General features: G+C 44.5%; 1 protein-coding gene across 6 annotated transcripts in view; it reads left to right on the top strand.

Moving 5' to 3' along the window:
- Window positions 1-18,819, top strand: part of rerea (arginine-glutamic acid dipeptide (RE) repeats a) — a 181,818-nt gene that overhangs the window by 158,050 nt on the left and 4,949 nt on the right. For all 6 annotated transcript variants that reach the window (XM_079496026.1, XM_079496030.1, XM_079496028.1 and 3 more), the window contains 7 exons: window positions 11,166-11,328; window positions 11,684-11,776; window positions 14,905-15,104; window positions 15,405-15,578; window positions 16,011-16,127; window positions 16,249-17,657; window positions 18,471-18,693. In XM_079496026.1, the coding sequence (XP_079352152.1) occupies window positions 11,166-11,328; window positions 11,684-11,776; window positions 14,905-15,104; window positions 15,405-15,578; window positions 16,011-16,127; window positions 16,249-17,657; window positions 18,471-18,693 (2,379 nt within the window). The remainder of the gene's footprint in view (window positions 1-11,165; window positions 11,329-11,683; window positions 11,777-14,904; window positions 15,105-15,404; window positions 15,579-16,010; window positions 16,128-16,248; window positions 17,658-18,470; window positions 18,694-18,819) is intronic.

The following is an 18,819-nucleotide window of genomic DNA, read 5'->3' on the forward strand; positions in this document are numbered from 1 at the left end:
AACATAAGAAAAGAGGAGAAAATGACTGCAAGGGGAGGATAGCAGCGGCCAGAGGAGAAGGATAAGGGGGGGTTAGCTCGATATAGACAGGGTTGTCGCACGGCAGAAAGAAGGGAAAAAATCCCCTTCTTTGCTTATGATTGAACTTGCTTTTGTGTTGTAAGGCTGATCTGAGCTAGTGCAAGTCAATACCCCGAGGAAAGCGCCATTTATTTTCCTAACGGCAGTCTCTCTACCCTCTCACTGGTACACTCTGTCACCGGAACATGTAGTATAACAATCTCTCAAGATTTGGTCGGAGTGGGGAAATGGCAGAGCTTCTCCCCTCCCTATCTCTCGGCGCAGACCTATATTCCTACAATTCCACTCTCATGCCAAGCCATCCGAGAAGAAAGTGCCCGGGAGCCTAGGCAGAACTGCAGTGCTGAGCCCGAGTACAGCAGTCCACAAAGCCCTCGGGCTGATAGTCAGGGTTTCAGAAGACCACTACATTGTATCTGACTCACTGTTCCTCCCGCTAGCCCCCATTAGCTGGGCTGCTCCTGAAAGCGCCAGCGCGGCTCGAACCGGCAGTGCCAAGGGTAAGCACCCAGCGCTGTGTAAACACACTAGGCCTGACTAGCGTTCAGGAATGCTTTATATAAAGTCACATAAAGGCCCACAGGGGGAAGTGGGTGTGTCCTCTGACCGTCTGTAACTGGCTGCACTGCCACCATTTCCTTCACTCCTGTAAGGACGTCATGGAACATGAGCTGGCTGCTCCCAGTGTTCAAACAAGTAAATATGCTGAAATGGCAGATCACAGATAACTTTCCCTGATATTTCCACTGGAAAGGTTTTTTGTGAAATTGTGGTTTCAGAGGATATCAGTGGCCTGGCCCTCGTAGCTAAACAGAAGTGTGTTAACTATAGCTCTCTCTGCCACGCAGTTGATGAGAGAATTGTGCAGCTGAAAGTTTGATCAAATTACAATGCCTGAGTTGTGACACTTTAAAACCACATGCAGTTTATATAAAAGGTGGAGGGGGGGAACGGTTCCGACAAATTAAGTTAAGTAGAGATATTAAATGGGCAAATGAAAACGTGTTTGGAATTTATCCATTAAGAGGCCAAGTCATTTGGCTTTCAGTGCTACCATTTTTTAAGGATATAAAGGCCATTGTATAAAAGTAATTGCGTGGATCTGGAGACTATGAGTAAACATCTGACCTTACTGAATGGTCATGCCATGCCTAAACTTGTCTTTCCTAAATGGGTGAAAAGTATTTAATGAGGCACATTCTGTGCTTAATGCTTATTACATCCTGTGAGAGAGAACATGGCCAATAAGTGTATTATGAATACACTGTTGTATCCCTTTTTCATAATTAACTTCATAATCTTCTGACTTCACAATACATATATGGCTTTATATACTGTGTGTGTGTGTGTGTGTGTGTGTGTGTGTGTGTGTGTGTGTGTGTGTGTGTGTGTGTGTGTGTGTGTGTGTGTGTGTGTGTGTGTGTGTGTGTGTGTGTGTGTGTGTGTGTGTGTGTGTGTGTGTGTGTGTGTGTGTGTTCAACTCCTACATAAGGTGCATAATACAATGATACAGTAGTCTGAGTACAGTAATATCTGTACTATTAGTATACTGTGAACTATTAGTATGATTCCGATATTAAACAGAGGACCACAATGGAAACAAGCCTAGGGCTTGGCCCAAAGCCTGTTGATAAAGTATTCAATCAATAAATAGTATAATACTTTTCCACAAATTAAATGAGATGAGTACACAAATTAAATGTAGATTAAAAAATATATATATATTTATTTTTTGCTGGTGAAAACCGATTACATAATCTGTATTATTTTGAGACCATTCCGATACCGATATGGCATTTGTATGGCCGATATGGCCGATTCCGATTAATATGCTACCGATTAGCCGTGCATCCCTAGTATATAGTATCTGAATAGACAACTGGGTAATGCTAGCTTAGTGATACTATATATCAGCATTTTAAGTAATATTAATGCAGTAATCTACTACTTGACTTGACCAATTAGTTGATGCTGACAATAGAACAACCATCGGCTACAAAGCAACCTTTGCTAGGATGCACCTTTTGAGGGTAAGAAAACATCAAACTGAATCATGGAGACATATTTATGCTGCTGCTGCAGTCCCGTTCCTCTTGGCGTGGTTCTGGAAAATGGAGAAAATTGCAGCGCTAGTGTGTTTTGAAAGCAAAGAGAGAAGCCATGTTAGCTTAGGCGGCTAACGTTAATTAGCTGACTAAGAGTCACAAGGTTTTTTTAGATGGCAAGTTAAGTAGTGGTTGATTCTGTTGGCAGAGGCTAGCAATTTAAATATTGATGCACCAGTAGATGTTTAATTTAGTTACATATCACACTAATAGTCAACAACAAAAAATATTGTTTACCAGTTATTCTGCTGTTATGCTATTACAGCACAAACTCAAACTGGAGCTTATATTAGTCAGCTGACCACAGACCCTTTTTGTATGTGTAATGTATATCATGTCTGCATTTCTAAATTTGTCTTTGGCCATTGCAAGTTAAAATGATAAATAGTAACAAGACGTGACTTTAGCTTGACGTTGATGTCCCAAGCCTTTGAATGTATCATGGAGTTATACAAGGCCCATGACCTATTTTAGCTGCAGGAAAATGCAGATAAGTGTTTGACTCCATACATAGCCAGAGTAAGGGACAGCTGCAGCGAGGGCAGCTTTAGCCCTTTCAGGCCTGACGTCGAAATTAAAATCATGACAATTTTCTGAAAGATTTGAGGCACGTTTTAACGATTTTTCAAAAATAGCAGACCTACAAGTTCATAGCGCGCCACTTGGTGGCGCGCTATGAGCTTGTAGATCTGCTATTTTTCAATAGCTAAATTATAACATAATGTTTAAAACACCAAAAGGGGTTCCCGCCCAGAATGGGGGTAGACTTCCTGCCATGTTTGTAACCACTGGCACACAGGTGGAGATCAAGCAGGAGATGAGGTTTGAGCAGTACCCCCCCTCCCCCCAGGCCCTGTCATTTACAGGTCAGAGTGGCCAACAGGAGAGCACTGTTCTCAACACAACCTCACAGCAGATGTTTGCCACTGTGCAATCTGTACAGATGTCAAATTGAATTCATTGCCATGTCTTTAGCCCAGCAGCCAGAGCCATGGGGATGAGTGTGATTATAAATACTTGGGTTCAAGTGCTAATTAAAAAAAGAAGAAGAAAAAAATCGAGGGGGTTACTCCAGTTGGCAACATCAATCATGAGCTTGACAGGATGGATATTGTTTTTGGTCAATTATATAGCTTGTTTATGCAGTGGAAAGGCTCTTGTTTGGCAGAAGGTCCAGCAGTTTGTATTGATGTTCCTTCAGCAGACCACAGGCAGTTTAACGTGCCTGTGAGTGTAGGCAAAATGTTGTTCACCCTAATAGATGGAGCATGGAGAGGGAGCTCCCTGTTGTAATTGAGTTCCGTGGTAGTCGCCATGTTGTGGTTTTAGGGGGGGGGGGGGGGACTAGCTTATCAGCAGAACACGCAGGATCTACCCTCCCTGCAAAACGCCGCTGTGGCGGTCCAATCTGCTTTCATTGGCAAAAGCGCTTACAGCAGGAAAAACATGAGTGCTGATTCTTCAGCGTGTGCATCCCTGACCTGTGAAAGCCGAGCTTATTCAGTCATTCTCCAGCAGAAAGGCTCTGCGCAGCAGGGAATGGCTGTCTATTTAACCGCCTTTCACACACACACACACACACACTTGCCCCACCAGCCAAGACCCTTTCACTGTTCATTTTCTCTCGTCTGTCCCTGGGCCTCGGAGGCATCGCCATGCTGAGCTGAAGTTCTATTTTTGAATCAGCTATACCCGGTGCCTGTACTTGGTGCCTTCTCTGAACTGCATTTGACTGAACGATGTGCCCAATAAATTGTGCACCTGTGGCAGTATCAATGTGCCCAATAAATTGTGCACCTGTGGCAGTATCAAGTGTGTGACTTTAAATATACAGCATCATTTGCTTGACAGCAGCCACTGCTTTTGAGTAAGTTGTCTGATTTTGTAAAAGGCAAATATATAATCATATTCCATGGATGGAATTACAATAAAAAGGATTCCATAACGTGCACAATTATATCCTGTTGTTTACATATACAATACATTTTCATAATAGTATATCTATATATAAGAAATTACCCACTATTAGATATTCTGCAAGGAAGTCAAGTGGTAGCTGTTAACAAGCTAAGTGGTTTAGTGAAGTAATATTCTAGATGCTTGGAGCTCTGTTTTGCATCATACAATACATTCAAATAATTAAGGTAAAACGCAATGGGTACAAATTGACTTATTGCAAATATGTCATTATAAATGCTCAGTCATGCAAGCATTTACCATTACCCTAGTGTTACAGCAGGCATTAGGCAGATACAAAAGTCAAGTACCACTCACTGAAAGTATACACTGTACAAACTGCCACGCTTAGTGAGAAGTAACAAAAAAACAAGTCTAGGGGAAGATACATCACCGTTAAACCCCAGCTTGGTTTAGCTGGAACATAAACATTCCCCTCCACCTTGCTGAAGTGAGCCGGGCAGCACTCTCCTCTATCCTCAGACTGCATAGGAGGGAGGGAGGCAAACAGGCTGGCTGCACTAATGGATGTTTACACAACTCTGTATCAGCCACCAAAACCCAGAGATCACATCACACTGCTCTCTGTTGCCGTCCCAGATCGTTTGGTGAGAAACATAGGAATGGTTCTTATTGTCTCCACCAGGCCGAAGGCATGGGGGAGAGAGTATGTTTTTGCACTCCGTCCGTGTGTGTGTGCGTGCGTGTGTCCGTCCGTCCGTTACCAGCTAATCTCCAGCACCGTTGGCCCGATCCATGCCAAACTTTGCACACACACTCCCTGGATGCCAACGATTATTGTGTGTTGTGTGTGTGTGTGTGTGTGTGTGTGTGTGTGTGTGTGTGTGTGTGTGTGTGTGTGTGTGTGTGTGTGTGTGTGTGTGTGTGTGTGTGTGTGTGTGTGTGTGTGTGTGTGTGTGTGTGTGTGTGTGTGTGTGTGTGTGTGTGTGTGTGTGTGTGTGTGTTGTGTGTGTGTGTGTGTGTGTGTGTGTGTGTGTCTCTCTCTCTCTCTCTCTCTCTCTCTCTCTCTCTCTCTCTCTCTCTCCTCTCTCTCTCTCTCTCTCTCTCTCTCTCTCTCTCTCTCTCTCTCTCTCTCTCTCTCTCTCTCTCTCTCTCTCTCCTCTCTCTCTCATCTCTCTCTCTCTCTCAGTCTCTCTCTCTCTCTCTCTCTCTCTCTCTCATCTCTCTCTCTCTCTCTCTCTCTCTCTCTCTCTCTCTCTCCTCTCTCTCTCTCTCTAGCAAGAGTTGTGGGTAAATTCAATGTTGATTGTCCATTGTTATCCTTGGTTGTCTCTACAGTATATTCCTCGTCCTGGCTCTCCCGTGCATGTGTGCGTGCACATGCACACACACGCACCCCTTCAACTCTCCCCTGTTTTCTCCTCCTTGCTCTTGCCAGTAACGGCCTTAACCGTTTGGCTTGGTGTCAGAGCAGAGGCCTTTTGTGGCTCTGTCACAAATCTGCCAGGAAAAACAGAAACCATCTGTTCAGGGGGGGATGAGTGTGTAAATACATGAGTTTAGCCCTCAGCCCTGCCCAAGCACACAGGACCACCGAGTCCAATGAAAGGGTCCTGCATATCAGACCTCCCCCACTAAATGTTACTCTAGTCTACAGTATGTATAGTGGTTTTCCAAATGTAGAGGCAGGTAAATATGTCGGATGACATAAGACGTGTGAATTGAGCAAATGGGTGAGAAGATTTGCCTAAAAAAGACCCAGTCAATGATGATATTTGTGAATTAGTACCTCAGAAAGAAAGTAATATTTATATGGAAACTATTAAAATATAAAAGTTTTACATGCATGTTGACGTTATGGCTTCTCTGTTTTTTATTAACTTTGTCACGATTCATCCGGAGGCTATCCACTTAATTTAAGCTCACTGCTAATTAGTGAAAGCATAATCTGGGGAGAAATGGACAGAGAAGTTAATTAAATTGTTGTGCCAACATGGATCTGCGGTGCACTTGGAACACCTTTTCATGCATTATTGTTGTTTATCCAAATAAATGTCAGTTAATGCTCCACACGTTAGCTGTATCTAATATCATTTAACCAAGCCAATGATAATTATTCATTTCATTCGACTGCAATCTGTTGAAAAGGTTTCACTGGGAAGTATACTTGTAGTAGCTATTTTGTAAGAGCAGACAGGGGACAAAATTATCTTTGTCTGGTGATTGGTAATGATCTTTTTCTTTTTGCAGCAGTGGTCAAAATGCATGTAAAGGAAACAAAATCAGCCACACAGTTCAACTTGTATACTTTGTCAGTTGCACACAAACACACCCAGCTGAACATTTCAAGTGGCAATAACTGGAATGGAAGCCCTGAGTGTCGTGATATGAGCTAAGCCCCTTTCCTTGTCGGATAATCCACCGCCCAGAAAGCTGCTGCAGATGGAAGCATTCTAAAAGGCCTTATAATACCAAGCTTATGTTGTCTCTATCTCGTGTTCTGGGCCATAGCAGCACACTCTGTGCTGCTCTGCAATGATTTAGTGGGTTTGGGGAAATGGTGGTGCAGAGGGCAGGGCAATGTGTTTTCTCCCCCGTTTCACTATGCTGAATTATATGTATCTATATAGAGATACTCTACATGTCATGTATACAGCATGTCGTCTCTGTCAGACTGAAACCTTGTATCTCCATTATTATAATCACTGTTTCTGGGTTAACCCATTTTGGCCTGACGTCGAAATTTAAAAAATGTCTTCTAAATCCTCCAGTTTTCTGAAATAAATATTTTCACGATTTTTCAAAAATAGCAGACCTACAAGCTCGTAGCGCGCCACTCGGTGGCGCGCTATGAGCTTGTAGATCTGCTATTTTTCAATAGCTAAATTATAACATAATGTTTAAAACACCAAAAGGGGTTCCCGCCCAAAATGGGTTAAAAATATAATATATTGCCGTTTTTCTATTTCCACGTATGAGTGTCGCACAAAGGTAGCGAAAACAACAGATCTCAAAGCTCACAACACTGTGCATTGTAATTTGTAGAAGTGCTATTTTCGCTGTTTTTAGACATTTTTTTAACCTTTCACCTAACCCAAGCGATAAAAAATATATACGATGCCCAAAATCGGGACTCATGGTTGAATGAATAGGGTAGTCTGAGGATTTTATAAATATTTAACTAATGAAAAGTATTAACACGAGTTTGTAACTAAATAATAACGTGGAAGAACAATACCCCTTACAGTCACGTTTTATTTTTAATGACCGTGACGAGCAAACGGCAACATTTAGTTTTGCAGCAGATATTCTTGTTCACACAGTGAAAGAAAACAAAATAGGAGGTAATGAAAGCGACAGTGTTGCCCCGGGGCACATGCCAGCATGACAAGGGCTCAGTGACATTTGAAAGTACCAGATGAGTCCGGGCGGTGTCGCCTTATGAGGCGTACAGGGGAAACCCCACTTGACAGACAAGGCAGGTTAGTAGAGGTATTTAAACTGTCAATCTGTCTCTCTGTGACACTAATTCACGGCATGAGGTCTCCGTCAGCCACAGGAATGAGCAGAACTCCTCTCATCCTTGTATCATAGCTTATGCTGCTCCTGTAGAAATGCTGGCCTGAGGAAGGAAAGAGAAACTAAATTTGCTTTACGTGAGTGACTATTTTAGATCTCATGTTTGGTATTTCTATTCATTTAACACGGTTTGACCTGAGATCAGATTCTAAAAATGTCTTCTACATCCTGACAGTTTTCTGAAAAAGCTATGTTTCTATGTCAGTCGTTCTTCGATTTTTCAAAAATAGCAGACCTACAAGCTCGTAGCGCGCCACTCGGTGGCGCGCTATGAGCTTGTAGATCTGCTATTTTTCAATAGCTAAAGCATAACATAATGCTAACACCAAAAGCTGTTCCCGCCCAAAATGGGTTAATACAGTTTGAGCTGTAAGGATCCATAAATGTATTTTCTCCCTTTTGGTTTTCCCTCTTTTCACATAACTGTATTTCACGCATGGCGCTTGCAAAGCTCATCGTCGGTGCACCTGTCTGTTCCCAATTCAAAAGCTCAAGTTAATGTTTTCATTAGTCCCTGCCTAATATAATGGCACTTGACACGGTGTAAGTGATGGAGGGGCAGGGTGACCTTTCCCTGTTATCTTGCCAAGCTGTTGTTGAGGCCGTGTGGTTGTCAGCCTGCCACGGGGAGGCAGAGAGGCACTGCTGAGAACAGTCATTAAGCACGGAGCAAAGCCAGCGCTCGGCACCGCTCGCCACTTTTGATCTGCACATTTCAATTAGATTTCACATCAGGACGCCTGCCTTCTCTCACTCAGCACCTGCGCCCTGCCCGCCCGCCTGTCTGGATGGCAGGCAGGCAGGCAGGCAGGCAGACTGGCTGGCCCGCCAAGCTGGAGAAGATAAAATAATAAATGTGATGTTCTCTACCTGCTCTGACATGGATGCACAAACACATTTTGACTTTTAATGAATCGTAATGAATCCTAAGTGCTGTAGCTGTTGGTTGAAATGTTACCGTGTTTTCTCTGTGTGAATGTCATTTGAAGTGGAACTTGCAAATATATTTTGCCAGTTGGTGGAAAGTTGGAAACCTAGTTCCACTAATGGAAACGCATCATCCAACTGACCTTTTATTATGTTAAGCACATTTACTGTATATTTGGTTGCGCACTGGAGTTGTGCCAACAATAGCAGATCTGCAAGGTCACAACTTGCTTCAGCGCTCCCCAGCTTGTTGTGTTGTGGCTTGTATATCTGCTCTTTTGAGTGCGTGACACCCAAACGTAAATAAGTAGATCTTAGTTGTCCACTGTGTAACAGTGGTTCTCCTCTTGTGAGCTCCCACTCACAAGGCATGTGGATTCCATCCCACTATTCCAGATGTCCTTGGTTCTCTGAGAGCTAAGCAGCACTGGGGGGGTTTGGGCTATAGCTTTATGCTGAAGCAATGGCTTTGCGAAAGCACAGCACCTTAATTTACCTGCTATTTGAGAAGGTTTCATCGAGGTCCAACGCCCTCAGTAAATGTTCCCAGCACTGCTCTGGTTGATAACATGGGAGTCCTACAGCCAATGGTGGATATGAATATCCCCTGAGAGCTACATGAAGGGGGATCTTATTAAACTGGCCTAAGCCAATGGAGTTGAGCTCTTTCTGCCAATCAAAGCAGTCACTGAGAAAGAACTTATCTTGCACCTGATCAGATATTTACAAGGCTGGTAGATAAAATGAACAACCACGTGACCACCGGCCAGTGTTTTCTCACAGCAAACATGGCAGGGCCAACTAGCCTGAAATGGTGTTATTTGTCCAGATAAAGACGTGTGTGTGTGTGTGTGTGTGTGTGTGTGTGTGTGTGTGTGTGTGTGTGTGTGTGTGTGTGTGTGTGTGTGTGTGTGTGTGTGTGTGTGTGTGTGTGTGTGTGTGTGTGTGTGTGTGTGTGTGTGTGTGTGTGTGTGTGTGTGTGTGTGTGTGTGTGTGTGTGTGTGTGTGTGTGTGATTATTTACAATGTTATTAATGCAAACATTATTGAAGTGTGGGTATTATTTATTTATTTATGTCTATACGCTTATAGGATACCTTTTCCTTGCAAGTAACCTTTTTATAGCCACTTTAAGGAGTCCACCATTTCATCAAAGCTGATGCTGTTGGATAATCTTCCACTACAAATATGTTAAGCCATTTTCTGCAAAGCCGTTAACATGTTGTAGAGACCAATGTATGTACTAATTTATGTCGGGTTGCCCAGCCAAAGCACAGGGAAGGGAACCAATCCATAGCCATTAAACCCAGAGAGCAGCAGTTTAACAGACCTTAGATAGTAGATGAGTGTCCTCTGGGCCTTAACCCATTTAGGCCTGACCTCAAAATAAATAAAAAATCTTCTAAATCCTCCAGTTTTCTGAAATAAATATTTTCACGATTTTTCAAAAATAGCAGACCTACAAGCTCGTAGCGCGCCACTCGGTGGCGCGCTATGAGCTTGTAGATCTGCTATTTTTCAATAGCTAAATTATAACATAATGTTTAAAACGCCAAAGGGGGTTCCCGCCCAAAATGGGTTAAAGATTACAGGTGACTTACAGCTCATCTAACAATCACACTAACCCCTCCATGAATTCATTATAGATCTGTTGGACGACCACTAACAAATGAGAGTTCATGGTGTGGGGAGAGAAAGCAAAGCAAGCCCCACAGGAAACTAGATAATTGCCCCGACTCCCGTCGCCAATTTTCAAGGCTTGTGTATTATTTTGAGTGTGGCCGGAAAGCGGCTGTTAATTTGCGCAGGCTGCCTCAGCAAAGTGCTTTCTGATCCATGATTGCATGTGTTAATGTTTCAGTTGGATATTGATTTCCTGGCGGCCTTTTGTGCACTGGATTTATCCGCCTGGCTCGCTGGCAAGCGCACCCCTCCGAATGTTTGATTAAAGTTCAATTGACTCTTCCAGTGAAGGGGCGAGGAGCCATTTCACTCCCTATTTGTAGCGCCAAAGCTCTCCCCGACATGTTCTTTTGTTCCTATTCAGCCGCCTGCCACCCAGGCAGCCACCAATGCACTGATCCTAATACCCCTGCATTCAGTGAGCCTCCTAGCCTAATCCTGGGACAGACACAGCCATAGCACAAACACACCCGGCCAGCTATAAAACCTGGCATGGATTGACACACTGTGACTCTTTTTCTTTTGAGATACTTCTACTGCCACTATTGAAAATGTTATGCATCTTTTTTTTAACCCTTTGATCACATAATTTCCATCGTCTTCATGGTTATGTTGTATTTTTTCAATTTTATATGCTACAACATTTTATAACAATTATAAACAATATAAACCTTTAAAAAAGTTGAATCATACACTTCAATGCAGCCATATAATGTCAGACAGTCTTCCTGAAATTGATTTTGAACTTGAACGAATCGATTTATTTTTGCTTACCCCTAATTTTTACAACCTAGTTAATTTTTCTACTGCCCATGCTGTTATCTATTGCCAGTTTCCTTAACATCTACTCTTGTTGTTGTTGTTGTTGCTGCAGGGGGAGCTAATAACCTTCTACTATTATTGGAAGAAGACCCCAGAGGCCGCCAGCTCGCGAGCTCACCGCCGACACCGCCGGCAGCCCGTCTTCCGCCGCATCAAGACACGAACCGCCACCACTCCTGTCAACACTCCGTCGCGGCCGCCGTCCAGCGAGTTCTGTACGTGTACACCAAACGCCACACGTGTACACCAAACGCCACACCCCGTGTTCGATGGGTCAGAGTAGGGTCGTGATCTTAACCCATTCAGGCCTGACCTCAAAATTTAAAAACAATCTTCTAAATCCTCCAGTTTTCTGAAATAAATATTTTCACGATTTTTCAAAAATAGCAGACCTACAAGCTCGTAGCGTGCCACTCGGTGGCGCGCTATGAGCTTGTAGATCTGCTATTTTTCAATAGCTAAATTATAACAATGTATGTAACACCAAATGGGGTTCCCGCCCAAAATGGGTTAAATCTGTGTTTTTTATGTGTGTTTAAATGTGCATTTTCCTTTGCTGTGCTCTTCCAGTGGACCTCAGTTCGGCCAGTGAAGATGATTTTGACAGCGAAGACAGCGAGCAGGAGCTGAAGGGCTACGCCTGCCGCCACTGTTTCACAACCAGTAAGAGAAAATACATTCCTTTCTGACACAAACATTTAACTAGGTTTTTGGGTCATCATGGGGGCTCTCAACCAGTTAATGTGTCGATCGCACTATCCTATAATCTAATGAAAATGATGGTCTGTCCCTCAGTGTGTTACCAAGGTTTACATAATATAGTGTCTTTGAATGGTTCTGAACACAATAACACCCTGTTTATTCTCACTAGTATCTAATAAAGCGGACACATTTAAGAAATATTCTCGCTGAAATAAGTTTTAAACACATGCAGGGTAGTATCACACAGACCTGCATGTCTACTCGTGTTGTGATGGGGATCAGTTTGAGACCAGCGTCCCACAGAGCTATCTGACAGATGGGCATCAGACGATGTCTGGACTAATTTGATCAAATCAGACATGAGCCCACAGCTCGTTCACTCTCTCCACCTCATTATCCTTCCCTTCTCTCAAACGCAGCTGCCTCCAAATGCCAAACCCCACTCTCCTATCAGACGATGCTTAACATGATTGCCACCAAGTCGAGGGTGGCTAATAACCAGGGCTATGCCGTACTAACTTTCTGCTCTTGGGTTTGATACCTGAGGATATGGTGATAATGAATGATTACAGTATGCAGGGTGTAAGGATAGAGATAGAGTACCTGCTGTTTTACTGTACTCTCAATAAACATCTGTTTGAGGTTCAAAGTAGCACAAGCATGTTCACTGTGCTTTTGATAAGGGTGTGGAAACGTCCTATTATTTGAACTCTAATCTAGTCAAATGTGCTTTATTTCCAATTGAAGAAATAGTCTCAAACCTTTCTACCTATTCCACAAATGGACAAAGATAAATGTACTTTATTCCCGATTGCAACAATATTGCTGTTGGTGTGAGAACTTAAAATGTGTAAAAAAAAAAAATTGTAATCTATAAATCTGGTTAATAATACATTGTAACTAGAAAGAATTGTTAGTGTGCTTGCCTATAGTTCATAGTACACATATTGGGATGTCACCAATCATGCAGGGCAAAAAGGTGCCTTCGATTAGGTAGGGCGTGAACTGTGGTTGATTGGGAACTCCAATTTAAGTATTTTTCTCTCTGAAACTGTAAGGGCTACAGTTACTTACCACACTTGGTAGAGAGGTTCACAGTCCAGAGGACTACGCAGGAAAAACAATACTTACACCAATCGGCCTCATGGTGGCGCTATAATAATAGACAACTTTTCACTGTAGGTTGTAGAATCTAAATGTATTTCCCCCTGGATTCCTTGGATCATGACACGACTCCCTCTATAGGCCACAGCCATTTCCGTTTAAGTAATTGTTTTGCCATTTTGAATTGTATTCGAAACACACTTTTTGCTCCTGGAATCAACGCAGCAATTCAACTTAAAATGTAACTGTAACCGTAAATGTAAATGTTTCAATCCCCTCCGAATTATTTACACATCATCTCAGGGCTGACGCGACAACAAATGTGACTTGAAAAATGATTGGGAGGGGCCTATCTCTTGCCATGCCATAGAGACACGGGGACTACAAATTTCACGCCCCCAAATGAGACAGCGGCCCCACTTCTGGTCCGTTAGAACCGTGTACTGCAGGCCAGCCCATAGAAGTCCATTGAAATTCAACTGTAGTTAGCCTACTTTTAAAATAATACCAAATGAACTGAAGACTATATTGATTTGAATAAAAATATGTTTCCAAATGTATGAAGTGTCTTTGTCAACATATATTGTTGTTTTCTCAATAGAGGATCTATTTCACGTTTAATTTACCACTTGAATGAGTTACCTATAATGTTAACGGAGCAGAGGGGAGACGGCAGACAGAGAACCTGCCGCTTTTAAGGACGTCACTGCCTTTACGAGGCAACGAGCGCCGACTTTGAAGAGTGGAATTCTCAATAATACATCCCGATCCCGACTGACTTTGTTCATTCATGTCTATATTTTGAACATGTCACAGGCTTACTAATTATGTTCAACCTACATCGGAGCTCCGACGGTGTGTTTTACCGTTGTCAACTTGTTGTATAAAATTAACTTGGCTGAATAGTTGGGAAAATAACCCAGCTAAATGGAGGAGTGACATATCATGACATTTTCAACTACCTAGTGAATTCTCCAGATATTAATAATTAGTCTTGCAAGCCTGTTTGGATAATTTTCCCCAAATACATAGCATATAAAACGAAATACAACAAATATATCTGGGTATTGAAAACCTCAAGGGATGCAACCGTGACGTATATACCGTGCGACCACTTTGACTTGAGATTTACAATGCTAGCACTTTTCACAAACTGATGGAGTATATTATAGTACATTGTGGGTTGTATATTGAGATGACAGGTATGTGACATTGAAAAGGACAAATCAAATATATGGGACACTTTATTGGAACACAAAAAAAATCGCTACAGCCTCAGTAATGAACCAGTGAAATTAGGGTATTTTATGATGCCTCTCATAGGGATTGCATTGGCAACTGCAGTACACCGTTGAAACGGACCAGAAATGGGGCTGCTGTCTCATTTGGGGGAGTGAAATTTGTAGTCCCCGTGTGTCTCTATATATCATGATGAACACAGGATCCAATCAGTACCAAATTTGAATCGCATGTTGTTTGGCCTCTTAACCCATTTTGACCTGACATCAGATTCTAAAAATGTCTTCTACATCCTGACAGTTTTCTGAAAAAGCTATGTTTCTATGTCAGTCGTTCTTCGATTTTTCAAAAATAGCAGACCTACAAGCTCGTAGCGCGCCACTCGGTGGCGCGCTATGAGCTTGTAGATCTGCAATTTTTCAATAGCTAAAGCATAACAATGCTAACACCAAAAGGGGTTCCCGCCCAAAATGGGTTAACACAATGTCTCCCAGTGGCATGGGTGTGATCAAATCAACCAAAACTTGCAATTTCCACAAATTGCACCTTTTATAGTTGAACTTTATTCCCTATTGAAACAATATTGTTATATTCACTGTCAGCATTCTACAAATCTGAATAACCACACATGGTATCTGATGTCAGATTCAGTAATACATGACTGTGGAAAAAAACGTTGTCACATCTATTGCTTTGCACTCCTCCACTGGTATCTCACCATTAGCTCTTCCGTCCCCTTTCCTCAGCCTCCAAGGACTGGCACCACGGGGGCCGGGAGAACATCTTGCTGTGCACAGACTGTCGCATCCATTTCAAGAAGTACGGTGAGCTGCCCCCCATCGAGAAGCCCGTGGACCCGCCGCCATTTATGTTCAAACCTGTCAAAGAGGAAGAGGATGGACTCAGCGGGAAGCATAGCATGAGGACCCGACGAAACCGAGGCTCGGTGCGTTTTCACACTTGGCGCTCCTCGCATTTTCATCCCTCCCTTCTGTTTTACCTTTCCCTAGAGACAGGGTACAAAACAGGCATGCATCATTTATAGGGGAAAATATAGTTCTTATTTCTATCATCTTTATTTTTGACGCAAACAATTTCGATTCTAGAAATTGACCTGGGGGGTGGGACCTAGTAGCATCCTGTACATCATTTCTATCTCTATTCTTCTCACAAGCACAAAATGGGTGAAACACTTGTTGTTCTGACTGACCGACCCATCTATGTTGATCCTCGCTTGCCGTTGCAGATGTCAACGCTACGTAGTGGTCGTAAGAAGCAGACGGCCAGTCCTGATGGCAGAGCTGGCTCACCCACCAACGAGGATCTGCGCTCCAGTGGACTGAGTGGACGCACCTCGCCCAGCGCAGCAAGCACAGACAGCACCGACAGCAAGACTGACTCCATGAAGAAACCTGCAAAGGTAACACATGGCCCGGGGCGGCTGCCTCTTGGGCATCATTAAAGAACTATTATGTAAATGGTAAATGGTAAATGGTGCATTTATATAGCGCCTTTATCCAAGGCGCTTTACATAGATTATGTCTTTTTGTAGGCCAGCACAGAACGTCCATAAGGTTCCCACTGCAGTTTTCCGGTATAGAATGTTTTTGTCAATTAAGAAAATAAGCTCTTCAGCAAATATAGGCTCATTATAATAGCACATTTTGTTCAACAAGATCATCTCCACAATTCAACACATACATTTCTTCATGAAAAGATCATTGGACAATGTGGCGAGGGAACCCATTTCAATCTCACTTCCGGGTTTTATGACTACAAACTATTTGAAACGAGTCATGTGAAGTTTCTACACTATTCTATAATGTCTCTTCCATCTCTTCTTTTCATGCAGAAAATTAAGGAAGAGGCTCCCTCACCTATGAAGAATGCCAAACGCCAACGAGAGAAAGGTGCATCGGACACAGAAGAGCCCGAAAGGGCTAATGCCAAAAAGTCCAAGACACAGCAGGTGAGATCATGGACTTATGTTTCTGTGTGCATGTTTCCATAGGAATCCATCATGTTTCTATAAGTATCCATAGGAATCCAGTTAGTAAAACACTTGCCCTTCTGTCTCCGCCGTCCACCAGGAACTCAACCGGACCGACCGGCCGGACTCGCCGTCAGAATGCGAGGGTGAGGGCGAGGGCGAGAGCTCTGATGGGCGCAGCATCAATGAGGAGCTGAGCAGCGACCCCAAGGACATTGACCAGGACAACCGTAGCTCCTCTCCCAGCATCCCCAGCCCCCGCGACAACGAGAGTGACTCTGACTCGTCTGCCCAGCAGCAACAGCTGTTGCAGGGACAGCATCCCCCCGTCATCCAGTGTCAGCCGGGGACCTCTGCGTCCTCCACGGCCCCAACCCCGCCCACGTCCTCGGCACCTTTGCTGCCCCCGCAGGTTTCCCCGACAGCGGCCCCTGTCTCTCTACCTCCCCAGCCGCTGCCCCAGGGCAGCCCGCTGTCTCTCATCCAGTCAGGGGCGTCCCACCACCCTCAACGGCTACCCTCACCACATTCACCTCTCACTCAGGCTCCGCCGCCTCTTGGGCCTCAAGGTCCGCAACAATCATTACCAGGCTCACATCACGGCCCCATGCCTCCCATCATGCCTCCCATGCCCCATCCGCTGCAGGCAGGCCCCTCACACATGCCTCACCCTCACCCTCACTCCATGCCTCCTCAGGGCTTCCCTATGGGGCCGTCTCAGGTCCCGCCTCCATCAATCCCATGCCAACCACAGCCAAGGCCACACACTCCTCCCTCACAGTCCCAGTCATCTTCCCAGAGTACAGGTCAACCTCCAAGGGAGCAGCCCCTGCCTCCCGCCCCTATGTCCATGCCTCACATCAAGCCCCCACCCACCACGCCCATCCCACAGATGCCCAATCCACAGTCCCACAAACACCCTCCACACCTATCGGCACCTCCGTTTCCTCAGATGCCTTCCAACCTCCCTCCACCACCTGCCCTCAAGCCTCTCAGCTCCTTATCCACCCACCATCCTCCATCGGCGCACCCACCTCCACTTCAGCTCATGCCCCAGGGGCAGCAGCTTCAGCCTCCCCCAGCCCAGCCCCCAGTCCTCACCCAATCCCAAACCCTCCCCCCATCGTCCAGCCATCAGCCTCCCCCAGCTCCCCCTCTACCTCCATCCTCAGTGTCCTCACACCCCAATGGGCCACCACAGCCTCCGTTCCCCCCTCATCCCTTCAACCCTGTTCTACCTCCAAGTGGCCCTTCCCATTCTTCGTCAAACTCCATGCAAGGCCTACAGCCCCCATCCTCCTCCTCCTCGGCTCCCTCCTCCTCCTCCATATCCATGCCACTCCCGGCCTCAGTCTCCTGCGGACCGGGCCCCTCACTCCCACCTGTTCACATCAAAGAAGAGCCTCCGGATGAGACAGAAGAGCCAGAAAGCCCCCCACCTCCACAGAGAAGCCCTTCCCCCGAGCCCACCGTGGTCAACACTCCCAGCCACGCCAGCCAATCAGCACGGTATGCCTAGCTTGAGCACTAACTTCCACTCTCTGCAGTATATGTAAATAAAAGAGTGCTGTGCTTAAAACAGTCTGGTCTGGCCATGCTGATTAGCCTTCCAACACATTAACAACACAGACTCTCATCTAAATTAGAACGGAAGCCTTTCATGTAGGAAGCAAATTGAATGTCCGACTCCGCAGCCAAACAGGCATTGAAAGCACCGATTAGCCTTGGGCTGTAAGTGGCTGATGGGTTGGAATTATCCACAGTGGAGAGCAGAGAGATTAATTACAGCAAGATGTGAGTGAACCGAGCCATCTCTACATAAGTATCTGGAGTTGCCTTATGCCTAACTGACTCTCAGGCTGCCAATGAATAGCAATGTGGCTCTTCATGCATAATTTGTCATAGCAACAAAATGGAACATCAAGGGAGTTTGTTTCCTTTTGAATTCCCTTTGAATTGTCAAGCATCCCACAAGCCGCCGACCTTTAACCCATTCAGGCCTGACGTCGAAATAAAAAAAACGTACCGCATTTTTACGATTTTTCAAAAATAGCAGACCTACAAGTTCATAGCACGCCACTCGGTGGCGCGCTATGAGCTTGTAGATCTGCTATTTTTCAATAGCTAAAGTATAACATAATGCTTAGTTAAAACACCAAAAGGGGTTCCCGCCCCAAAATGGGTTAAAAGCTATAATATGACACAGATGCGTCCTCAGGTCTAAATGGGTTAATTTAGAGGGGTAGGATTGGTCTTATAACATGCTGATCACCAGACTGATGACTAACATGCTTTATGTCTGTCGAACCGTTCTGACTGTAGGTTCTACAAACACCTGGACCGGGGCTACAACTCGTGTGCCAGGACAGACTTCTACTTCACTCCGCTGGCCTCGTCCAAACTGGCCAAGAAACGAGAAGAGGCTCTGGAGAAGGCCAAGAGAGACGTGGAGCAGAAAGCCAGGGAAGAGAAGGAGAAGGAGAGGGAGAGAGAAAAAGAGCGAGAAAGAGAACGGGAACGGGAAAAGGAACTGGAGAGAGCTGCGGTGAGTTGTTGGGGTTAAATCAATTAATGTCCTTATTATATTGATACTTTAAACTCTATTATGTGTATTTTTGTGAATATAATAAATAGGGATGTCCCGATTTTTTTCACTTCCGACCCGATCCCG

The sequence above is a fragment of the Electrona antarctica genome (assembly GCF_951216825.1).
Source record: "Electrona antarctica genome assembly, chromosome: 2".
Lineage (NCBI taxonomy): Eukaryota > Metazoa > Chordata > Actinopteri > Myctophiformes > Myctophidae > Electrona > Electrona antarctica.